The 24989-nt window shown below is 45.6% G+C and overlaps 1 protein-coding gene across 1 annotated transcript; it reads left to right on the forward strand.

Annotated features, from left to right (window-relative positions):
- Positions 1–216: 216 nt before the first annotated feature.
- Positions 217–23092, forward strand: LOC307239812 (neuronal migration protein doublecortin-like). Its single transcript, XM_080013382.1, has 7 exons — positions 217–338; positions 4537–4949; positions 6680–7020; positions 16008–16110; positions 19606–19695; positions 22445–22548; positions 22898–23092. Exons 2-7 carry the CDS (start codon positions 4586–4588, stop codon positions 22952–22954), a joined length of 1059 nt encoding a protein of 352 aa, XP_079869508.1. The 5' UTR covers positions 217–338; positions 4537–4585; the 3' UTR covers positions 22955–23092.
- The last annotated feature ends 1897 nt before the right edge of the window (positions 23093–24989 follow it).

Here is a 24989-nt window from a genome sequence, read left to right on the forward strand (position 1 = left end):
ATAAACTCAATTCATCAAGTCCGCCCCAGTCTAACGGAGTTTAACCGTTAGTTCCCCCCCCCGATTCCCCCCCATTCATTCGGAACGAAGGGTCAACGCCGCCCCCATCGGCGAGACGGTGACGGTGCTAACCGGGGGTAGCGCGACGCCGCCCCTCCGGGCTCCGTCGGACGGGGCGGGGCCTTTAGGACCCAGCAGCCCGGGCGCAGGGGGGTGGAAGGCGGCGGCGGCGGCGCTCGCGTTCACTCCGAAGCAGACAAAGGCAGCGCCAGCCTGCCTTCCCGGTTCCCGCCTCCCCCCTCAGCGCGCAGCCAGCAGCCGCAGCGTACCCGACGCAGGTGAGTCGCCGCCGCCGCCGCCGCCGCCGCCGGGACCCCCCTCCCACCACCTCCCTCCCCCGCGACGCGGTTCCCGTTCCCGCGGCCAACGCGGACGCCGCGTTTGGACCCCGCTCTCCCCGGACGCAGGAGTAGCGCGGGGTGTCGTGGAAGTTATTTTCCGCTGTTAACCTGTCGGAGGGCGTGCGGGGAGATGCGCACACGCTCACACCCACACCCACACACACCCACACCCACACCCACACACACACACACACACCCACACACACACACCCACACACACACACCCACACACACACCTCCGTTTGTGATACCGCTACTAACGCACAACGCGCTGGTTTTCCTCACTTCATGTCATAGTTATTTTCTTTGTAAATTGTTTTTTTTTTTTTAATTAGTAAATGAGAAGTGTGATGTTTGTGAAACTTTCACTTCGTATTTGGGTCTGACGGGAGTGAATTTCTGATTAAGGCAAGAAGGAGGAAAGAACATTGGACAGAAATGTGGCCGTTGGCCATTGGGCTGCGTGTGTAGTTGTGTAGCTGTGTGTGTGGGTGTGGGTGTGGGTGTAGTTGTGTAGGTGTGTGTGTAGGTGTGTGTATCTGTGTAGCTGTGCGTGTGTGTGTGTGTGTGTGGGTGACACACAAGCAGCTCGGCATGAAAGCCCATCATGGAAATGCTGTGGTGTCTGGGCCTCGGTTGGGTGCCATGCCTTTGGCTTTACGGCGTTTTATTTTTCCTTTTTGCACGACAGTTAAGTTTGCCTGCGCATGTTGTCACTTAATGAACATGAACAGCAAGTCAACGCTGAAAGTGAGGGTTTTTTTTTTTTTAATCCATCTAATATTGTAGGACATAAAGAAAGCAGCATGATACGATTACTCGAATTCCAAAAATTAACTTTGTTGTGTCATGTATTTCTGTGTGGCAATAATAATAATCATAACAATAATCATAAAAAAGCAAATAGTGCTGTAGCACTGGGAGGGTGATGTCACTTTTTTAAGGCTCTCCCAGACAATGGACTGTCCTGGTTGATGCTCCAGTGGGGAACGGTCACTATTAGCTCGGCCCATTATTGGAGCAGATGGGATTCAGAGCTGGCCTTTGTCAGCTGAGGAGCACAGCACTCCGCAGAGGTCCCACCCCTGAAGACCAGCTTGTCATAATAAAATAAAAACCCTGTCAGAGCTGTGGATTAGCACGTGCGCCTTGAAAGGCCCGAATCCATTGAGATACGTGCAGAGAAAATGTTTCTTTCAGGCTTTGTTTTTTGTTTTTTTTCAGTGGGCAGTGTCCAAGAATGCCAATCGGCCTCGTAAATCAGATTTATTTCAGATTTCTTTGTTCTGATTTAGTTTTTAGTTTCACCTTTTTTTTTTTTTTTTTCCAGAAGTCAAATTGGCATGCGTTGAATGAAAACAGAGACACTGAAAATGACAAATACTAAACAATTGTAGTTATTTGCTACCATGAATTCAAGGATGGTTATGGGCTTGCTTGCGAACTGTGTAGTCCTTTTAAGTCTGACTGTTTGGGTTCAAGCCATGTGGCAAGCAGGTCTTTGTTTTGCATACACTGGGTTTTTCATCGGCAGAGTGAATGAATTTCTCTCACCAAGAGGCTTCGTATTGTGTATTCCTGATGCACATATTGGCTTCATTTTTACCTTTTATTAGTGGTGGGGAAAATATTCCAATTTCCTGTAGTGAAGTAAATGTTGAATACCCCCACTCAAACAGGCCTTTGGCAAAAGCAAAAAGTCCCCCATTCAAAATTCTACTCGGATTAAAGTACTTGGCTATTTTATATGAAATGTACTTGAGTATCGCAAGGAAAAGTACTCCAAAAGGACCTTGTATTTCAGTAAGTGTCGATGCTCCAGTTTTGTTTGGCTTGTTGGCAGGATCGAACTTAAATTCAAACCTCTTTACGAACTGATTGTATTTCTTGCACTAAAAAGTATTTTGGTAAAAATAAACAATACTAGCATGCGTTACAGAAAAAATCTGTGGAGTAAAAAGAAAAAGATTTGGAAGTAGAGATACTACAATTGTACTGAAATACAGTATTTGAGTAAATATCTACAAAAAAAAATTGTCTTCTGTAAATTGGTGATGGGTCACTGGAGCAGGACTTTTGTTGGATTCAGACAATTCCACTTCTTTGCATTTTGTGTCCTCCTTTGTGCGTCTGTGGGTGTGTTTGGGTGTCTAATGTAAAGCTTCAGTTACATGACTTTTTGCGGCTATTGAGGACTAAGGCGTGGCCGGTCACTCGCTGGATCAAACAGGAACTGGTCAGCCTTTAATTGGGAACGCTATTCTTCTGCCAGTTCGCTGACTCAATGAACCCCTCAGCATAACTTGGTACGACCGGAAGGCCACGCAAGCAGCCTCCATACCGTTTACTAGCAGAAATATTTGTGAAATACTTTGGGATTTACAAGACATTTGAGGGAACGGATTAATGCTTTAAAAGGCTATATCGAAGTGGTGGGGATTTTTTCTCTCCTTTCAGCTCATATAAACTGCAGGTGGTGCAGTCATTCCATTATCAGAGTTTGACACCCTCATCCCAGTTTTGCCGTCGACTGTCCCGGTATAAAACACCAGTGTTGGCATTACTTAGCACCCCCCCCAATTGAGCTATACCCTTTGACAGATTGCTTCTACATTACTTATTCTGCAGCAGGGATTTAGTCCTTGGTGATAATCAAACTGACAAGCGCTGATCTAACACCTAGAAATCCAATTGAGTGGCTATTCATAGACTGGAGGGTTTCAGTGTCCTGAAAGGAGGTGATTCTATATCATTGTCTGATCATGGGTGCAATTAGGTGCTGTTTTGATTCATTGTTTCCTACAAACCTCTTTGTGATACACACACATATATATATATATATATATATATATACGTTGATTGTCACTAGCCTAGGTTTTATTTTTTATTTTTGCTCCATATTCCTTTAAGTTTAACTGTGATTGTCACTTGACTTTAAATCTGCTTTGGAAGATCTATAGAAGATGAACTGTTGCCACTTTTCCCATCCAATATCCATTATTCGTATGCTGACATTATGAAAGTAGAATGATTTCGAAATGTATTTCTATTGAAATATCAGAAGTCAAGCCACAGGTATGATCATTTGGCTGTTTTTGGTATAAAGCCGACTTTGTGGCTATGAATATGCTAGAAAATACATTTAACTTATGGATCAGGACTTTGAAGTATTCACAGGGAATATTGACAGCTAGTATAGTTGCATATCCCAAAACACCCCCCCCCCCACCCCCACCACCACCACAACCGTCACCACCGAGACAAATGGCATATTCTTCATTAATCAGAGTTGGCATTAGTCAGTCCATAATATTTAATGAAACAATGCCTGCATTGTCAATTGCAAACCATGCGCCTCTCACTATGTCTGACATATGCCTCATTTTTGTTTAATTTCTCCTGTGAATCACACTTATGCCCTTCTAATTATTTAAATATGACAATGAAAGACATAGTCATCAGGATAATTCTTGTAAACAATTTTAACATCCCAAGTGGTGCTCACTTCATGAAACAACAAGGTTCAGGGACCTATGGTGTTGCCACTGAGTTAAGGGTTCTGTCAAGCAGTTGCTATATAGACTTTTGTTGTTGAAAATCAGCAAGTTTTTTATTTATAAGTTAAATATTTTTGCGTACAATTGGCATTTTACAACATGAAGATCTGAAACCTCTTTTTGTAATTGCTCTTGTTTTAAGGCAAGGAGAGTCTTCTTTGCTTTGTTGCACCAGAAATAATTTTTGAAATCATTCATTCTGTTGCTTTTCTGATTTCAGATTCAGACAATTTACGTGCTAACTAAAAACACAGCTCAATGGGATGGCCTCTTTATAGTCCTTTTATATCCCGAAATGATTCCCATTCTTTCCTTCTGAGCCAATAGGGATTTTTTTTATTTACTTGCATGTTCCTGTTTGTTGCTGGTTTTGATTAACATTGATGTTGCAGTGTCATTTATGACTATTTATGACTTATTGCCACCGTCTTGGCCAGTTGTCTTGCTCAGGAGATTCTAAATTCCAAGGAGACCTGGTGAAATAAAGGTTAAATAACAGAAAAAAGAGGGGAATATCTGTGTCCCAATCGTGACCTGAAATGGTAAATTAACTCCTGATTGTAACATTCTTTTGCCAGACACTCCGGACCCATCACACATCTGCCAGAAACCTTAACATCGGGCATCATGGAGCTGGACTTTGGACATTTTGACGAGCGAGACAAGGCATCCCGCGCTGCCCGTGGTGGGCGTATGAACGGACTGCCAAGCCCCACCCATAGTGCCCACTGCAGCTTGTACCGTACACGCACCCTCCAGGCCCTCACCAATGAAAAGAAGGCCAGAAAGGTGCGGTTCTACCGCAATGGAGACCGCTACTTTAAGGGCATTGTGTACGCCATTGCCTGTGACCGCTTTCGCACCTTTGACGCTCTTCTGGCCGATCTCACACGCTCACTTTCTGATCACATCAACCTGCCACAGGGAGTCCGCTTCATCTTCACCATCGATGGGGCACAAAAGATCTCCGCCATGGAGGAGCTAGAGGAAGGTAAGCGTATGGCGAGGGAAGCCTGATGGAGCTGCACGGTAGATCTTTCGTTTCGTGCAATGTCAGTGAAGATGAAACGCGAGGTTCCAGATTGATTCAAATGTGTGTGATCACTCTTAAGATATTACAGCCCAGTTTTAAATCGCCGTCCCCTTGTACTCCAAGATTACCAGTTTTATCTGTTTGGTCTAGACTTGTGTAATCTCTTCTTATGATGTATGAACTTCTAATCTGAACAGCAGAAGCATCTGCAATATAGTTTTAGTTCCAGTTTCCACGCTGCATCCTTCTCTCAGCACTTCGTAAACAATGAAGGACCTTCAGATTGCATAAAATTTACAGTATGATTTCAGTTATGGGCATTTGTCTTGCCACAACAAAAATTTCGTCCTGATTTGCCGGAGAGCAGCATTATATTCTTCCAGGAAAGTGGGGCAAGTTGGTAGACGTGAGCTTCCATAATGTGAGTCAAACAATAGATAGGCCCAGAATTATTATTTGTGTATATATATTTCAAATGAAGAACTTATTGCTTCAGTTTGAAGTATTTAGAGGATAAAGGGTGGGTGATTAAAAGGTGCACTTTAGTGGACAGAGTGACTTTGGAGGAAGAGGAGGATTAGATGTGTCTGTACTGTAGTGGTGCAGTATGTGGCTCTGTAGAGGTCCTTCTCCCTCTGGGGCATAATTAATTACTCCATTTTGTTCTGCACTGTAAAGGCTGTTTTTTTTTCTTCCTTCCTATTAAATTGGTACCATCATTGCACTACATTTGGCCTAATGGATACCCTCTGGAATCTCCCACTAACAAAATCTAGTTTGTCCATCCTTAATCTCCACTACCCTTACCTGGTTGTTCCTCCCTGAGCAAGTTCAGCGGGGTCTTGAAGGAAGGCTGGTGGAAAATTTGTCATTGAAAATTTAAATATTTAGTTAAGTGTGTGGAAAAGGTGAATGTGTGCTTTTGCCAATGTATTCCTTCAATTTTAGTCACTGGTGGTGTGTTGTCAGTACGGCTGATACTGCTTAGAAAGGCTTAACTATATCCCTCCAAGTCTTAACCAATTGCCCTACTACCTTAATAATATCTTCTAAGAGGAATCCTCGTTAAATGTCTAGATTAACCTGGCAGTCTAGACTTGGTGAAGAGTTTAGACTACTATGATAATTCTAACCTGGGGCGCCTGTTATTCATTTGGAAAAAGAGCTGTCACTATACTGTACACCTAAAGGAAAAAATTGCATTTGTACAAGCGTTAAAATATTCCTCTTTTGTATTGTTATGACAATCATGTTCTAATGTAATGAAGGAAACTGAGATCTGCACTCCTCTCTCATGGGAAAACCTCTAAACGTAAATGGCCTACTTTTCCACTTAAAACACATGCATGCACCTACAAGCTTTGGCAGAACATTATCTTTTCTATACCTGGGATTCATATTCCAGGTATTTTAGCTTCTTGTATAACATTTTCTCATAAATTTGCTCAATGAATACAGTGAAATATATTTTTAGCCAACTCTTTGCCAAATCAAATCCCAAAAATGTGATTTTCCATTATGTGAAATCCGAGAAACCATTGCTCCCACTGGTACAGATATTTCTAACAGCTCTAATTCCTCTGGATGTAAATATTTTTTCTCAATGACTTGGTCACTGTCATTGTTCTCAAATGTCAAAGTGTTTGTTTAGTTTGATGCTCTGAACCTCTTTCTTTCTGCCGGTTCAGGGGAAAGCTACGTCTGTGCCTCAGAGAACTTCTACAAAAAGGTCGACTACACGAAGAACGTGAACCCCAACTGGTCTGTGAACGTGAAGGCCTCGGCCAACCAGAAGAACATGCAGTCACTGGCCGCCAAGGCCGCCAGCGAGGCCAAAGAGGGCAAGGACTTTGTTCGGCCCAAGCTGGTGACGGTGATGCGCAGTGGCGTGAAGCCGCGCAAAGCTGTGCGCGTGCTGCTCAACAAGAAAACGGCGCACTCCTTCGAGCAGGTGCTCACTGATATCACGGAGGCCATCAAGCTGGAAAGCGGCGTGGTCAAGAGGATTTACACGCTGGATGGAAAGCAGGTAGGTGCCAGCCCGAGCACAGTGCTCTGATGACTCAATTATCTCAGGTCAGGTGAAGGCCACGTGGAAAGTACAGAGGAACATGCAAATGCAAATTTAAAACTTGCTGATGTTACTAAGTGCACTATTGGCTTTGCACACTTAGACGCCATAATCCGGAAAACATGAATTGGTCCTCTTCCCCAGGGAAGGTTATGGACAGATGAGGTTCAGGAGGAAATTAGCTTTTGTGGTCAGGATTCAGAACATTCATACATTCAAGTCTGCAAAGCCAGATATCGTCAGGATCAAAGAAGGCAAGCAAATGATTGACTTTGATATACGAAAGAGGAATACAACCGTACTCATAATGGAGGCTGGTTGCAGAACACATTGTTGACTCTCACCATCAATCAATGATGACACAACCTAAAAACCAGCCTCTGTATCCAGTTACCTCCATTGTATCAAATCTTTTATCTAACTTTCATCCTCTCACACAACACATTTCTTTCAAAAATAATTCTCCTGTCATCATTATCCTGTCCATCAGTATTTGTGTTTTTAGGCCACTGGTAACTTTCCCTCTACAGTATGTGACTCTTGATCCATCCAGGCAAGCACAATCTTCCAGCCACGTCGTTCACAGTGCACACAGGACCAAGCCCTATATTGTCGTTTGTTCCTTCTACATTATTACCTGTTGTTAATCCAAGGAAGATGGTGCATTTTGTTTCGTGAGGAGTGGAATGGGACGTGAAAGACCCCATTGTTTGTCTTAACGTGCACATCACCAACACTATTAAAGGTGTGTACCTTTTCCCATGTATGGTAGTTTTGGTTCACATGTGCCCGAGAACAGTCCTGCTTTGTAGTCTCTGCTCTCTCAGACGCATCAAAGCGGGGGTTGGAGAGCCTTAACAAATTCAAATGAAAGAAACCCGCTTTGTCTGACGGTCGCAAAGTCAGCTGTACCAACTTCAGGAGTATATGGTCTGGCCAGTTGTCGCTGGCCTTACCGGAAATGGGCTCAAATATTCTGAGAGAGCTGTCGTGCAAGTGAAGATTTTGCAGCAAGACGGTCGTGAGTCGTGAGAATTAAAGGAGCGTGTGTTTGAAATCTGTGAGTCTGTGACAATGTGGTGGGACACTGACTTTCCTTCCTGCTCTGTGATCTGCACAGTCCACATTGTGGATGTGCTGAAACAAGCCGTTCCTGTGATCGCCGTAGCCTACTAGAACACTAAAAGACAAACGGTGGAGTGTCCCGAGTAACCTTGACCACCCTGTCACGCGTCCAGTTCAGTGGCCACGGGCTGTTTTAGCCATACACGATTCAGAGCCCGTGAGAGGAAACAGTAGGGGATTGGGAAATGTTGAGGAGGGGGACTGCATACCACCTCTGCGATATCCTTGTCGCCAGATGGCCAAGTGATACCAAAAGATGGCATTTTAAACTGTACATGGAGCGGCACAGTCCGGTCAAGATATATCACAAAAAAATAAATATTCAATTAATGTGTAACAGTTAACCATAAGATGTAGCCAGAATCATTACGCCATCATCCCTTCAACAACTAATGTCTAGAATGATGGAAGAATGCAAAGAACGGTGGATTCAGAGTCACGTAAAAAAAGATGTCTAGTCAGGGATTTTTCCCGGTCTAATTGAGGGTCTAAGCTGTCGCTAAAAGTCAGCGTCTCTGCAACCGGTTGAAAGGGCTGCGCTAAAAGGACGCCATGTTTTATTCAGGGTGTTGTCATGAGGGAATAGCAGAAGCATTAGGGTTAACCGCCTGGACAGTTGTCACGGCGTCTGCTGGACAGGTGCCGGGGAGTCCTTACTACGCTGTATGTTTTATTATTATTGGGGTTTTTTTTAGGGGGGCGGCATACGCCATGAGATTGTCAGAAAGAATGACTTTGCAGATAAATATGAAATACTGATTTTCTGTACTGTTTGAGTTTAAGGTTCTGATATATAAAGGTATTGAATGAAGTACCCTATTGGTTTCACGTTTTTTATATACTGTGTGTGTGTGTGTGTGTGTGTGTGTGTGTGTGTGTGTGTGTGTGTGTGTGTGTGTGTGTGTGTGTGTGTGTGTGTGTGTGTGTGTGTGTGTGTGTGTGTGTGAAAACGTCAAACCAATAAGGTACTTCATTCTATACCTTTTTTTTTTAACTACTTTTTATGCCCACCATGTGAAAGGAAGCATTTAGTAGTGTAATGCCACTCCTCCCGCTCCAAATGAATATTACACAAATACACTTTGGAATCGTTTATCGAAATACCAAATTACTGTACAGTGGTGTATAGTACAGTATAATTTTAAACAAATAGCCAGTACAGGAGGAAGGATCATAGCGAGGAAAACCTCTCTCCCTGTTCATATGGACACCTGATGTTGTTTTACCCGACTGTTTAAAAATTGGGAACCCGTCCTTTAACAGACTGTTGTAGCTGCCGCTGCAGTAGTGAGCCACTCACACGCCTTGACGTCTCATTAAATTGAAAAATGAAACGCTTGCGGTGATTAGCTACGAGTAAAACCATACCAACAGTCAGCGTTTTCTAGACCTGGGTACAAAAAGGATCGAATGCGGGTATCGTTTGACTGGAGAAGTTTTGATACTACTTGGTTATTTCGGTCGATCCCTTAAAGGTATCGATTACCAATACCCAGCCGTAGTAGTCTCACACACACACACACACACACACACACAACACGTGGAAATTGAGAAGGGAAAAAAACGTGTTTCTGACAATTAGCATGTGTATATGAACTTCTAAATCTGGTACACGGCCTTTTCTCTTACCTCTCTATACAGTATGGCTAAATGATCAGTGATCCTTGTGGAGGGACCTCTCTTATTTCATGATTAATGACAGGAGGACTGGGGGCTAAAGACATATGCCGGAGTATTTCTCATTCTCTCTCACTTCTCTCCATTGTCATTGTTCATGGAATTTTGTTATTGGGTGGTTGAGGTCACAAGCTGCTGGGCCCTCATATATTTGAAAACTACAAGGCTAGATTATCTTGACTTTGATTTCATCATACCGGGGTTCAGACAATATTTTATAAAAGTATTTATATGAGCAGTCCTTGTTGGTGGCGTAATGTTTTTCATACCTTGAAAGTGGGGATAAAGGAAGGCATCATTAGACGGTATTTCACACAGCTTTATTAAAGCCCTGTACTTTAGAAAATGCATTAAATTTCACCTTAACCAGTTTACCCAGATCTGATCTGAGTTCAGTCATGGGTTCATTTTCATTGTAATAGACTGAACTGTGAGAAATGTTCTCTGGCTTTTTTTTTTTTTTTTGAGGGGGGGCTCTTTGTGTGCAGAGGCTGCAAACTGCAGCTGCTCCGCGGTGGAGGTGATATGGTGGAGGCTATATTGATGCAGTGCCTCCTCCGCCCCTCCCTGACTCTGCACCGTTCCTCCTCCTTCCCATTCCGTAGCGCTAGCTGCTGGGACCGGTTGCTAGGAAACCACATCCCAGGCACAAAGAGAGCCCAGCTGGCGTGGACCGGTCTGTCAGTCACCACATCCTGTATTTTGCTTCAGAGTTATTTATTTGATCCTATTGGAAATCAATTGTCATCTGCTTGTTTCTGTGTGTGTTAATTGGAGGGAGGGGTGACGGCCCTCATGGTGTGTATGTGTTTCGCTGCAGGGTGGGGGGTTAGAGAAAGAAATGTGGTGGGGGGGGGGGCTTCTAAGCTATTTAGAAGCAATTTTTGAGCGTTTATGAAATGGCCTCTTGTCATATTTGCTTTTAGAATTTTTTGAACACTGCCATGCTTTGGAGCTCTGCAGACTACCTCCCCTCCTCTCTTTTTTGTTAGTGGGGGGAGTAAAGGGGAAGAGGAAGAAAAAAAAAAAAAAAAAAATCACGCCCATTTTCCTTTTCAACTCAGTCGAAAAAGGGTGGGGTGGGTTCATTCAGCAGACATTTTCTATTCTTAAAGCAAATTAGGATGATTCTTGTATTCAGTGACTGGGAATAATTATACTGCAGAATTTCTTCATTTACCGCTGTCCTCAACAACTCCAAATGCAACGTGTTGGAGAGAACATGTCTAAATGGCCATTTCCTGGAACTGCTTTTTGTTTCGCACTGTAGCTCCGGTGCTAGTTTATCATTTGAACATGTGGGAAGGGACTCGGCCAAATGAATGCAAATTAAATTCTGATGTCATTCGAGTATGGGGGTTGTGCTCAAATCAAATTCTGATGTTTCACTTGCATGTTTTTCTGAATCCTCTCCAAAGAAGCACTACACTTTTTTTTTTATTTTTTATTTTTTATATAATTTAGAGCTTCAACTAAAATGTGGTAGTATTTTAAGTCCATTTATTGAGGCTGAACCACCTGAGATAGTGTACTATATTTTTCCACCACTTGTGCTTCAACCACAAGGTCACAATGCTATACAAAGGCAACAAAATATTGCAATTCATTGTAAAAGGGACTCACTTCTCATAGAAATCTGCTGGAAAAGAATAGTAAATCACAAGTACGTGAACATGGAATCGGGGCTTCATCATGTATGAATACGTCCATAATGGGAGTGGAAAAACCCCTGTCCTCTCTCTCGTGCTCAGTGCTCTTGTGCCTTGCCTGGCAGTGGAGGCAGTTGTCATGGCAATAAGCTCTGCCGTGATGGACTCTGTCTCTGACAATGGCTTTAATACGCTGAGTGTGCTCTTTACATTCGGTCCCCCCGATTTGCCCCCCCATCCCCCCCACCACCAGCACAGTTCACTCACTGCACAGACACGCATCGCTATGGCAGACATGATGACAGGATCCCAGAAAGGTGTGGCTCACGTAATGAAGCGTCTCAAACGCACCCGTCAGCTAAAATGCATCCACTCCCGCTGCGTTAGCACCCGTTTCCCCCTCTTGTCCCCGTTATTCCTCCACGCTGCATGTGTACCACATCAACAAGTGAGTACAAACAGGCCCCCAAAGAGGTGGAAATAAAATGTAATAAGCTCGAGGCCGCATCACTATGCCAAATGGAAGTCTTTATCCCTTTGAGTGTGTGGCGGGGGTGGGACAGACATGGTGGGGGGGGGGGGGTGCAGCAACATCAGGCGCCAGCTGGTCTCCATGACGGTGCAAATAGCGCGGCCGGACCGGCTCATCTGTGAACAAACTGTATCCGGTGCGCCATACTCTGGTAAAATAGAAGCTGGTAGGCCAGGACCCTATCCTATAAACGTGGGTCAATTTTGGGGAAAAAAAAAATTGTCGGCAAAGGGAGTGGAAATGGTGTTGAGCCTGAGGCAATTTGAGTTTCCTCGCAGCTACCTTTTTACTACTACTATGTTTCCTCCTCTCCTATCTGTTGAATATGCATTGAAATTTCCAAGCATGATTAGTCTGCAAAATACTCTCACAAAATGGACCCCCTCGCTGCGGTTCCCTTTAGGAAATGGTTTCCAGCCACGGACTGGAGCGTTACCAGTCTTGCTGAGTCTCTGTGAGTAATGTAGCAAGGTGGGTTGTATCTGCTTTCCGGACTTGGTATGAGTAATGGTGTTTATTTTGGGGAGCTGAGTTTGAACAGTTTTGTGCAGAGACCACCCTATTGATCATGATAGTATAGAGTGGAGGGGATGGGGTCGGTGTTGCCTTGGGGCTTTCATAAAGAATTTTTTTTTTTTCTTTACACTCTTTATATCACACAGCTCAGTAGCTTTGATTCTAGCTACACACGTTGAAAAAGAAAACTCAAATCAAATGGGTGTTATCAGGGTCGCTCTGTACTCCCATGTACATAACTCAAACTCTTATATAGTCTAATCTCAGCCATATAATCGCAGCCTTATAATCGCAGCCTTAGCTCCATGATAACACAAATTGATAAACAAAGAAGAACCCTAGTTCACTGAAGCTGTTTTATTGATCATAACCGACAACTTTTGACAAAATGTGTTAATTTAATAACTGGCTGCCCATTTGTTTTCTTAGTTACACTTGGAAGTATTCATCATAAAAGAAAATTGCTCTAGTGCAGAATCAATTAACAGGACTGTGTGCAGGATAATATGCAGAGACACCTATGGATGTCACCTACCGCCTATGGCCTGACCATGAAACCCTTTGCCAGTAGAAGTGACTGAAAAGTAAAAACAGAATAGTCTAAATGGACCAAGTCAGTAGATGGAGAGGGTCCTATTTGGTTGGCGTAAGCTGATCTTTTATCAGGGCCTTATGTGCATGCAGAAGGAACAGACCTCTGCGCGACTGTGTTCCCAAATCTGCCGCTATCACCCTGTTTGAAGGGTGCGGGCTAGAATTGAGGCAAAAGAAAACTCTTAATAATTCAGTTGTGGTTTTGGGTCACTGCATAGCTGCTGGTGGTGCTGGTGGTTTTGCGGGGGTCATGTGGTCCTGACAGCTGGTGAGGCAGAGATTAGGAATGGGCTTGGTTGGACGGGGGGGGGGGGGGACAGGGGGTGGCGGGCACCTGGAGTCTGAGGGGAAGCCCCCCCCCCCCCTCTCTCTACCACATACAGACAGACAGACAGACAGACTGAGGGAGGAAGAGAAAGATGGTGGAGGGAGAGAGAGGGATATCAGACTATGAAGGTTGGGAGTAGGATTGTGGAACAGATTCAGATATATACTGTAGGTGCTCTTGAAGCATCTTAAAGGTAAATTCCCATTTTTTTTATTTCTTATTTTCCTCCCCTCCCCTCTTTTAAGCTGGCGGCCACGTGCCTCCGGGCGCCACAGTGGGCTGACCTTTTTAGACAGCGAGGAGAGATGATGCATTTTTACCTACGTCCAAACATTCTCAGGCTGCCCTGCCCTTTCCTTGCTGCAGCCATTTGAAAGTTGCCGTGACCTTTTGCGTTCTATCCGAGTGAATTCAGCGCAGAGCTGATTTTGAGCAACATGTCCGCCAGTCTTGGACGGATCTCAGGCCAAAATCGGTTTATAATGGCTATCAACCTCTACTGGAAGATTAGGATTATTTAACAAGCTGATCAGAGACACTCCACACCATCCCTCCCACTCATCCCCCATCTGGACACCATGCATGTTCATCGGCTCGCCACCTACAAATAGAGGGGCCGTCGTTCATACTCTCCATCTCACCCCCAAGGCGTATTCCCCAGCTATTTACTTTTAAATATTCTGTTTAAAACCAGGAGGGAAACACGTAAAACATCTCAAACCTAATAGGTCAAGCTCCAAAGCGATGACACTGTTTGTGTGACACATTAGCATTTTGTCCCCGGAGTTGGGGTACTCTTCCCCAAGCTTCGTTGTTTAATTTGTCCTCTTCCTTTGCTATAGAAGAGAATGTTATGGGACGCAGAAAGAGTACAGCTGTTAGATGCCACGCCAGCCCGTCACCACATCACATTTAGCTTATCTAGAGGTACAGAAAACCAACATGGCAGCTGCTGCTGGGGTGGGGTACTCCAGAATTATCTGCAGCTCATAGTTTGGATGTGTGTCACAAAGGAAACTGAGACGCATCCCGACTATTCTGGCAGGTTTCCCAATGAAGCATAAACTTTGGGGCATGGCCTTTGGACGGCACGGAAACACAAGAGTCCTTCTCAGTGTTTCCTCTTTATTTGTTTTCCTCAACATGCTGGAGAAATTTGTCGACTGCTGTTCATGCGGTATATGACAGAATATGGGCTGCGTATCCTAGATATTAAAATCTAAAACAGGTGCCGGGAAGGTGCGTAACGACCCTTGCCGTGAAATTGAAACTGTTCCAGCCTCCTCTGGTCTGAAAGAAGAACTAAAGAATAGGGGCTTCTATAATCTGTAGCAGGGCCACATCATTGGAGAGCTAAGGGGAAGAAGGTGTGTCCAGAGACATCTGTCCACTAAGTGGGCCATATTGTGTCAACAGCTGCTGTAGATGGAAAAGGCCCCGGAGAAGCCGGTCTGATCTGAGCTGAATCATTTAGGCATTACAGATAAAGGTGTAACATTATTACACCGTCTTGTCTGTTTGTATCTGTGTTTTTATCTGGTAGCCTTTAGCTTAAAGCCATGTTGACGTGTCAAGTATAACACATACCTGACCTACTTCCTGAAGCTAGATAAAAACAACACTATGTTTAACTGCATTAAATCAATCTGGAGATGCTGGTGGGGTGGACTTCGTACGAAAGCGAACACGAGAATGTCACACCAGGCACTCACTCGGTTTTTTTTTTTTTTTGTTTTAGGTTAAAAAGCCGCAATTTAAAAACTCTAACCTCTGAATCCCCATATTCTCATGGGGAGGAATCTGTGTCTCCTATTAGTCCTAGGAAAGTGGTGGCCTTCAGGGTATGGATCCAGCGTGTCCCCTGTTTGTGAAACACTTTTGTCACCCTCCCATTGAAGTCTCTAGACCACATGTGCAGAGTTGCAATGGATAATTCTTGTAATTTGGTAGGTCTTGTGGATCCTGTCTTGATCAGTATTTATTATATTTTTCCCGTGACTGCAGTTACCGCGGCAGAAGGTGCCTTTGGGGTGTTGTCCCTCTTCTGTTGTGGGAGTCTGCCTGAAGCTGTCTCAGAGCTCTGTTTGAAGCTTCTTATCCAATACTATTTGTAGTTATCATGGACGTTTTGTGAGTGAACCGTGGACATTTTGTCGAGCCGTACACTGAGCACAATTAACATAATCTCTTCACTACAATTAAATGAACTGGAAGCATCATTTTTTTTAATCAGTCCTGAATCAGCATTGTAGATGTACTACATTTTACTATGAATTCTGATTAAACATGCCTCCTTGGGGCGTGCAAGCTCCTGGGTTTGGTTACTATATTACCCTTTGTCTCTTATATGTGATTAAATTGATCTCTGATAAGAGGTGAAGGGCATGAGATTGGGGGGGGGGGGGGGGGGGGGGAACTCGGCAACGTTTCTTTTATTTTTTATACTGCAATTTATATCAAATAATTTGATACAATTTATAACCGTATATAAAATATATTATACACATATCTTTCGACTCCACAGGTCACCTGCCTTCAAGATTTCTTTGGTGAAGACGACGTTTTTATTGCATGCGGACCAGAGAAATTCCGCTACGCCCAGGATGACTTCTCTCTGGATGTGAACGGTAACTCCCCTTTGCTGACACCTCATCTCACAATACACCAAGTACAGATTGTAATGGCAGGGGAGTTGGATGACGCCACCTTGTGGCAGAAACTTGCTACTGGGAACATGATGAACATGACCAATTGCTGCACCCTCCTCCAACCCATGCCAGTATTTTCCAGTTATGAATTGATCACAGTCTGTTAAGACCGGTCAATATCATTGTCTACGTATTTTTATACTATTTAAGTTTTTTTTTTTTTAAATCCTGTGTGACTTTAAGTGTAATTTCTGTGTTAAGTGGCATAAGATAATGGTGACGCAACTTTGTTTGACATTAGATTGTAAATTTAGACATACAAAAGATCTAGATTTGTTATCCAGAAAGGTGCGATTCTGGTTGTTTTTGACTTCCGAGTCCGTGATGTCTGTAAAATGGATGCGTCCTTGAAGACTGAGCAATAAGCACTTCAGAGCTTGTCTCCTTAGAAGGAGAAGACAATTCTTTATTTGTCGCAAGCCTATTAAAGTGTCTCACTTTGGTCTTTTCCCCCAATTGAATGTATCTGCAAGATGTCGGATTAGATGTTCCTGAAGCCTGCTAAGCTCAAGGTGTGTGTCTAGTAAAGAGAAAATATACAGTGTCTGTGACAGGGAGAGGGTGGGAGGGAGGGGGGATGGGGGTGGGAGGAGACCACGGCGAGGCACAGTGAGTGGGAGGGAGAGGAGACTGCAGACTGTTATCTGCAGCCAGCAGTGGGGATGGGAATAGGTAGAGGAAGAGCCATTCATCTGGGTGCTGATAGGTTTAGGCCAGCTGATAGTGGTAGTGCTGCTGATAATGGTGAGGAGGGGGGAGCTCTGCTCTGCTCCCCACGTGAAAGCCCCGTTTTTTTTAAGCGGACATTCCACTGCCATTTTGTTCTACTGCCATGCCTCTTGCTTTTTATGCTGTACCTCCAACACTCACAGTCCGCCGCTGATAGGAACGTCTTTGAAACCATATACCGCCGTAATGAAGGGCTCATTTGTCCCACGCAGCGTCGGCGTCCTCCTCGTTCCTCTCTCCCCGCCAGTGTGTACTTACTGTACAATGATCCGGTTTCTTGCTTCTTCCTTTCAACTCACTGCCCAATTGAAAGTAGACCTTAAGTGGATTCAGTGGGCCCACAGTAACCAAGGTCAGTGGGGCGAATCCAAAATAACTGGCATCGTTAAGTCCAGGGCAGTCCAACGGCAACGAGCTGGCCCTGGCCCCGTCTGTTCTACGACTCCTTATAGACCCTTCCAGCACGGCACCGCGGCTGGCTCCAGTGCCAAAATAGATTTCAGTCTGTTGTGAATTTTTTTTTCACTTTGTTCTTCGAATACCCCCCCCCCCCCCCCCCCCCCCCCCCAAAACTGTGAATAAACACACGGGGAATGTCTGCGAGCTTGTTTGTACAGTTAAAAAAAAAAAAATTTGCTTGAAAGCCGAGCGGAATTATGTACAAATGCACCAGAGGCGGTTTTGAGCGGAGCGTGTACTGAGCAGACGAGACAAGCCGTCGGTCTGAGAACCTTTCAAAAGTACGGCTGCGACGGCGCACCAGAAGTGTGTGTGTGTGTGTGTGTGTGTGTGTGTGTGTGTGTGTGTGTGTGTGTGTGTGTGTGTGTGTGTGTGTGTGTGTGCGTGTGCGTCCCAGGAGACGGAGGGAGGACAGATAGTATAATTAGCAATAGCGAGAGAGTAGAGGAATGAGATGGAGGCCACTGTTGATAGAGGGAGGGAGGGAGGGAGGGAGAGGGGGCTCTGGCAGTTGCAACGGTGTAGGCAGACAGGGAAAGAGGGAGGGCAAGTTAGAGATGTCTGGGCTCTACCTCGCCTGGTTATTGTAACGGCCAAAAATAAAAAAAACTCTGCTGCACGCCAGCGCTGAATTCCCTCCATGACACTGGATAGAGCCCTGTTAGGCAATAGGATAAATACTAATTATATTGTCTCAAGCACAAGACTGTGACCTATACAACAGAGAACAATGGAGCAATTATGAAAGTGAATTCTCTTTGTTGTGTCTGTTGAAAATGGGATCCCAAATGAGCATGCCGGGGAAACAAAACACCATCAGCCTCTGCTGCCATAAAATATTTGGCCGTTGTGCCTGGAAAAAACCCTCCTGCATTTTGTTGCATTTCACTGATTCTTACTGAGGTCCCATCACCAGACACATGGCTTGTACTGTATATCTGCAGTTGGGTTTTCTGTACAGGTTCACTATTACTGTTTTCACACCAAAATTAGCGAGTCAACCTGACTCAGACGATTGACATCTTTCCCATTGCCAGGTTAAATTCAGTTGTTTTTTTTTATGGTTTTTTTTTTTTCCTGGTGAGTCACTTCCGACGTCATGAAAATGTCGGAAAAGGGGCGTGTCATGGCGCCAGTGTGATTTGAAATAAAACAGTGGAGGAGACAGCAACCTAAACAAAACGACATAAAACTGTAAAACTTGAAAGAAAAAAAAAATATATATATATATATTTTGCGGCGTTCAAAAGAACCGGATCGTTCATGAACGACCCAGCACCGCAGGGGGAGCGGCGCGGAGCCCCCAGCAGCACGGATACTCCATGCTCCTTCGGAGGCGGGGAGCGGCTCGGGGCGACACCGGAGTGACTCGGGGCCCGGCAGGGAGCGTGGGGGTTCACCGCCGTGCCCCCCGCGGCGCCATCACCGCACTCGCGACATTTCACGGCCCCCAAAAGAAAGTCAGTAACTTCTGATTGGCATTTTGGATTCTAAATGGGATACGAAACGATGGCATGAGACACAGATATATTTCTCTCTATTTATACGGCAATGTCCGGAACTTCGACACCCACTTCTGTTGCCGGATCATTTGACCAGGGACTAAAACCTGGGATTTTCCTTTCCCACTGGTGACAAATGCCGCATGCTGGCGGGTGTTATTGGGGCAAGGGGTATATGAAGACCTTTCAATCACCCTGAAGAAATCAATGACTGAGTCTATGAACAACCACTTATCTGAGAACGTCGCGATGGCCGGAGGCGTCAGGTTTTCGGGTTGTCCCTCCCGTTCCCGCGAAAGTCATATCCCGAGACCCCTGGAGAGAATTTCGTGACACCGGGCACAAACGTCCGCTTCCACTCGAGGATGAACTGATTACAATTTGGTGGTCGACGGTCGCAGTAGCTGTGACCTCGCAAAACGCATCTGGACAGGCGTGGATGTCAACTGCAACCTGACTGGTCGGCGGAGATGTGCAACCGTGATTCTAGTTTAAACCAGGACCAGGGCAAGTCTGACCCTATTTTAAACCGCGAGAGGCCATTGCAGTCAGTCCAGATTAAAAGTGCGATTCACTCTAAAATTTGGTTTAAGCTGTGTCCGCCAAACCGCCCCCTTGTCTTTTTACATGTATTGCGATGCATTTCAGGTGTTATCATTTGTGTGTGTGTGTGTGTGTGTGTGTGTGTGTGCGTGTGTGTGTGTGTGTGTGTGTCCGTCCACAGAATGCAGGGTGATGAAGGGGCCGAAGACTCCGAAGGTTTTGGGAAAGTCCGGCGACCCGATTCAGCGCTGCAAGTCTCCGGCTGAATCGAGTGAGCCCTCTATTATCTGAGCCAGCCTCAGCCACCGCCGTGTGACGGTGTCGGGGGGAGTTTGCGCTGGGCCGCTGGAACCCTAGGACCATTAAATGGGCTGTTTATATATAAAAGAAAAATAAAAAAAACACAAATACAGCAGAAAAGCGGTTAAAAGCCGGTTGATACAATGATACAACACAAGTCCGGCTGATCGGCCGACAGAACAGGAGAGCTTGTACTGACAAGGGGGGGGAAAGACAGGATTAAACATTAACACTTAAATAGGAATAAAATGCACATGCTACATATTTTGCATATTAATGATTAGCCATGACTGCGGTAACCTACATATATATAAGCTGTAAGTTCAATGAAGCTCCAACAGAGCACAAGCAGGTTCCATCCGCTCCCCTTCTTAACCTTTAACTGTCCATATCCCAAAACAACAAATTGTAATATTCGTCACCCTTTATTTGCATGTTTGCATTTTTTTTAATATATTTTGCATTTGTGCATGTGCCCTTTTTATTTATTTTGTTGTACTTTTTTTTTTTTTTTTTTTTTTTTTATAAATGTCTAATTATAATTTTATTGTCTAGGTTCGAAACGAAAGTCTGAGCAGGTGTTCAAAGTGTGGTACTCTCGGGTCTTTGTCGGTCTGGGCTTGAAGCGCCAGCGGCAGACTGGTCATTGGTGCCTCTGGCCACAAACCCCCACCCCAAAAAAAAAAAAAAAAATATCCAAACTCAGCCCAGTAACCACCCACAAAGCAGAATGGTCCCACTCCAAGTCTGTCTTTGTTTATCTAAGGCTAATCTGAAGAGAATACTAGAGCCAAAGACATAGTATGTATTTGGCTGCAAGTATCTGCGACATTTTGCAGATATTCACAATGAAAAGCCCGGATAAACGAGCCGATTCGATGGTACGCGGTGATGGTAAACCTGGTTAGATCCCCGGACAATGCACGGCATTGTCGTCCTAATTTGAATAAACCGCAAATAATACGTTCATGCATCAAAGGTTGAAGTAAGTGAGCGCCAGCTGGCGACCTAGGTAAGTGGCAGTTTTGGCTTGGGGGCTCCGGTTAGCAGGGAGCTTGCCCCCGGGAGCTCCGTGTTTGGGCCACTTTAAACGTTAACCAAACAGTCTGCCGTGCGGCTGGAGAGGTCGCCGCGTTAAGCGGGCGAATACCACCGGGGGAGATGTTATGAAAGGAAGATTGCGGCTGTCGTAAGTTCCCCCGTTTCAAACACTGACACATTTAAAGAACCCGGTCTGTTGTTTTTAGGTGTTCTCCTCTGCTCTTCATGAATGTTATCAACCAAATTGGTATGTTGCTATGAGTTACTGCATGTTTGAATCTGATTCATTCTGATTTGTTCTTATGTGTTCTTCAAATGTTTTCTAATAAAAAAGCTTTATATATTCATCTCTTTTCTGCATGTTTTGCTTTTTTCAGTTTTATTTTTTGGGGTTTTTTTTTTGGTTTTTTTTCCATTGGAATTGATCGATATTGCCATTTTACACTTCTAAGGCCATTTTTCTTGTCAAGGTTGGGAAGTAGAGCAAAGAAATTCTCACTCAGGATTTGTTTTTCCTCATCTTGGCTTTACTTTTGATGTGAAATTTGGGAATATAATGGGGTGAGGGTGGGGAAGATAAAACGACTTCAAGGGTTTTATAAGTTAAAAATAAAAAATAAAATGTATATAGGTTAAATTGTTTTAGGTGGATCCAGACCAGATAATCGAACCCAACATCCGCAAGTTGTTCTAGAATCCCGTTGGATCTGGTCTCTCCCAAACGGCGTGTTGGACACCTCCTCTCTTTGGTGTCTGATCCCGTCCCTGGCTTTCCAAAACCTCCTCGTAGACTCCACAGAACGGATGCTTTACTTTTAGGAACAACGGCTTAAAAGACGAGTGTGCTTTGCCAGGCGCCAAAATGGACGCGTACTGTACTTTGACTGTACTTTGAGCACACCAGAGGTAATAACTGTGAATTTTCTTTTGCGTGTAAATCAATTTATAAATGATAAAACTGTCATTGTGAGTGGGGAAATGTGGGTTAGCTCACAACAAAGCTTCGCGCGGACAGCTTTCAACTCCCGCTGGCGCAGAATTACATCGGCCATCTGGCTCAAAGTTCTCGGAAATCTTTTTATCGGTGATGCAGAAAAGGAAGAAAAATGCTTTTAAAACACTGAACAGACAGAACGACACTTTTGTCTCTCTTGGACTCAAGCGCAAGGTGGCCCACAGAAGAAACCCTAGCAACCTGGCACCACGTGGGGGAGTGGATAAAACGTTGTCTAGTGCGGAGGAACAAACACAGGCCTAGTTGGACCAGGACACAGACACAGGCTCTGTCTGCGCTGCGAAAGGAGCCATGACTTCACTCCAGCACCGGCTGCTCAGTACAGACTGCTCTTATCCCGCAGAATATTTATTTATTTATTTATATTATTTATTTTCTAAACCACAATCCTAATCCTTAATTCACGCAATTTTACTTAGTGTCTGGAAAATATGGAAACAGGCAGTTTTCCCCCTTTTTAAATCAAGTTAAAAATAAAAGGACACGAACAATGCAGTTAAAATAATAAACACTAAAAGAATCAATTAGAACCGTTCAAATTAAGACGGAAGATTTGCGCCTCTTCAGTACACTTGGCTGTTGTTCTTCTAACAAATTGTTCCTGGCCTCTTATTCTCTCTCTCTCTCTCTCTCTCTCATCTTCCTCTTCATCTCTGCGGCTCAGCCAATGGGACGGGCTCCAGCAGCCAGCTCTCCACCCCAATTTCCAAGCATTCCCCAACCTCCACCTCCAACCCCAACAGCCCGGGGCTCGCCCGCAAGGAGAAGGTACCTCGCCCGCCCTGCACACCACATCCATCACCTCACCCCCCCCCCCCCCCCCCCCACGCAACCCACAGGTGGAAAGTTCCCGATCCAGGGAGCAGAAGCCCCTGCCCTGTCTTTTGCCCCAGCCGTGCGCCGATCAGCTAATGCACACGGTTGGATCAAAACACCGGAGAGGAGTTTTACCCCCTGAACCCGGATTCTCCACCTCTGTTGGGAAAGGGGGGGGGGGGGGGGTGGATGCCGCGTTTCGTACTTTCCGAATCCTCTGCTCAAGCCTGAATGTTATTTCCGGTGTGTGTGTGTGTGTGTGTGTGTGTGTGTGTGTGTGTGTGTGTGTGTGGGCGTGCAGGACCTCTACCTGCCCTTGTCCCTGGACGACGACGACTCCCTGGGCGAATCCATGTAGACGCCCCCCCCCCCGCCCCCCGCGGCCGACGCACTCCAGCGTCTCCCTCCGCCGCTCCCTCCGCCTCCGACGGTGCCGCCCCGTCGCCCCGGGAGGGCGTCGCCCCCGACTCCCATTTTAGGCCTTAGCCGCGAGGGCCGCAGCCGCCATTGGCTGCGTGAGAATTACCCGACAAAAGACTCCCCTTTATTTATTTATTTTTCCTCATTTTTTTTTTGCTGGGGGGGGGGGGGGGGGGTTAAAAAAAACATGTATATAGCGCGGCGCTGAGAGAAGCCGCGCCGCGTAATGACGTGCGACGGTATGTGTGTAGTAGTTAGTCGCTGGTTGTCAGAAATGCACGCAACCCAGTGATAGGTAGGTCCCGATTTCACTTCTCGATGAATGTTTTTGTTTATAGCGTGGACTCTGGGGTGGCTTATTTTTTTCCTGAATGAAATAACTCCGGGCAGCAACCGTGACCTTTACTCTGGGGTTGTGCCCCGGTCGGAGCCCGCCGACGCTTTCGCCTCGCCTCCCACGACGTCGCGCCGCCTCCCCCCCCCGTCGTCCGTCCCCCGCCCGCGGGCCGGCGGCTTGAGAAGCGACGCCGCGGTGACGTGCTCTCTCTCTCTTTCTCCCTCTCTCTCTCTCCCTCCCTCCCTCTCTCTGGTCTGGTGTAAATACTGTGCATAGCTTTCATGAAACCCTCGGCCCGTGTCCATGACTGTGCTTCCATGACATCAAACCCGGTGTCCTCCACTCGCCAGATTGCGGTCGGAGTGCAGACGGCGCCGACTTAAAAGTCCGCGAGGGCGTCCGTTTCCCGTTCCCCGTTCGCTCGACGCCTTTTTTTGCTCTCGGTGGAAATCTTGACGTCGGTGCTTGTTTGGTCTTCGGACTCTTCTACGCGAGCGGCGTACGTGTTGGTTCTCGCGCGCCGCGGGGCGTGGCAGCGATGAGGCGCCCGCGCTGCCGAACTGGAAACACCTTGAGACCCGGGGCCCCCCCCCCAACCCGATATCAAACGCGCAAGATTTTGTCAGAATGTAATGTTTCAGTCCTCTTGTGGATTTTTTATATTTTTTTTTTTAACCACTATTTGACTATTTGAAAAAAATAAAATAAAATATATGCCTCAAATCGTCCGAGGCCTCGCGGCCGCCCCCGCCGTCTGCGGCGGCCCCCGCAGGTCGTGAACCACCACCGTAAGGTGTGTAAGAACAAGCCGACGAAACAATCTTTTTTTTTTCTTTCTCCCAAACAAACAAACAAGCGTACAGTATTTAATCGACTAAAAGTATTTTTTCCTTTGTTGGGCTGGCCTCTAATACTCTTTATTGTGAATTCCACCGAGGCTCCTGGTGACAAGAGGTTTATTTATCACTGATGTGGGTGAAATTCATAGATGATAAGAGTGGACGCCGCAGTACTGTATGTGCTGGGGCGAGGGATATAAAGATGGAATAAGTATTTAACTTTATCGCCTGTAAGAATAAACAGGCTCCAGAGGAAGCGCGTGGAGATGAATGCATGTTACCTCCACACCCATGACAAGTAGCGTCAGATTAGACCATCTTCATCCGAGGCGATTAGATTGCTGTTATCCAGAAACTACGCGTTAGTGGGGCTTATCATATTTTGCATGGCTTGAAAATAGTGCTTAACAATTGCAGTTTCCGGATAGTGACGGAGATGGAGGTGTGGGGAACTTCCCGCTCCACGTGTTTGGTCGTAAAAAAAACTCTTGTCAAATCCGTCGCGAGGAGAAACGTCGTCGTCGTCGCCGCCGCTCCACTTTTGCGCAGCTTCCCGTCGACGTTTTCGTCGCCACCTTCGCCTCCCGCCGCCTCCGTCCGGAGGGGTTGGTTTTTCCTTTTCTTAGATTCTCGCAGGCGACGAGGTCGTAGAACTTTGAACTGAACCGAACTAAAGCACAAACTGGGATAGATGCGCGGACGTGTTATTGCCGTGGTCGCGACGCCCGGCCCACACATCCAAATTCCGCCGAAAGGTGCCGAGGAGAGAAATGCACGTGAAGCATAGTTTGAGTTAA

This window comes from Zeus faber, assembly GCF_960531495.2.
Source record: "Zeus faber genome assembly, chromosome: 14".
NCBI classification, from domain to species: Eukaryota; Metazoa; Chordata; class Actinopteri; order Zeiformes; family Zeidae; genus Zeus; species Zeus faber.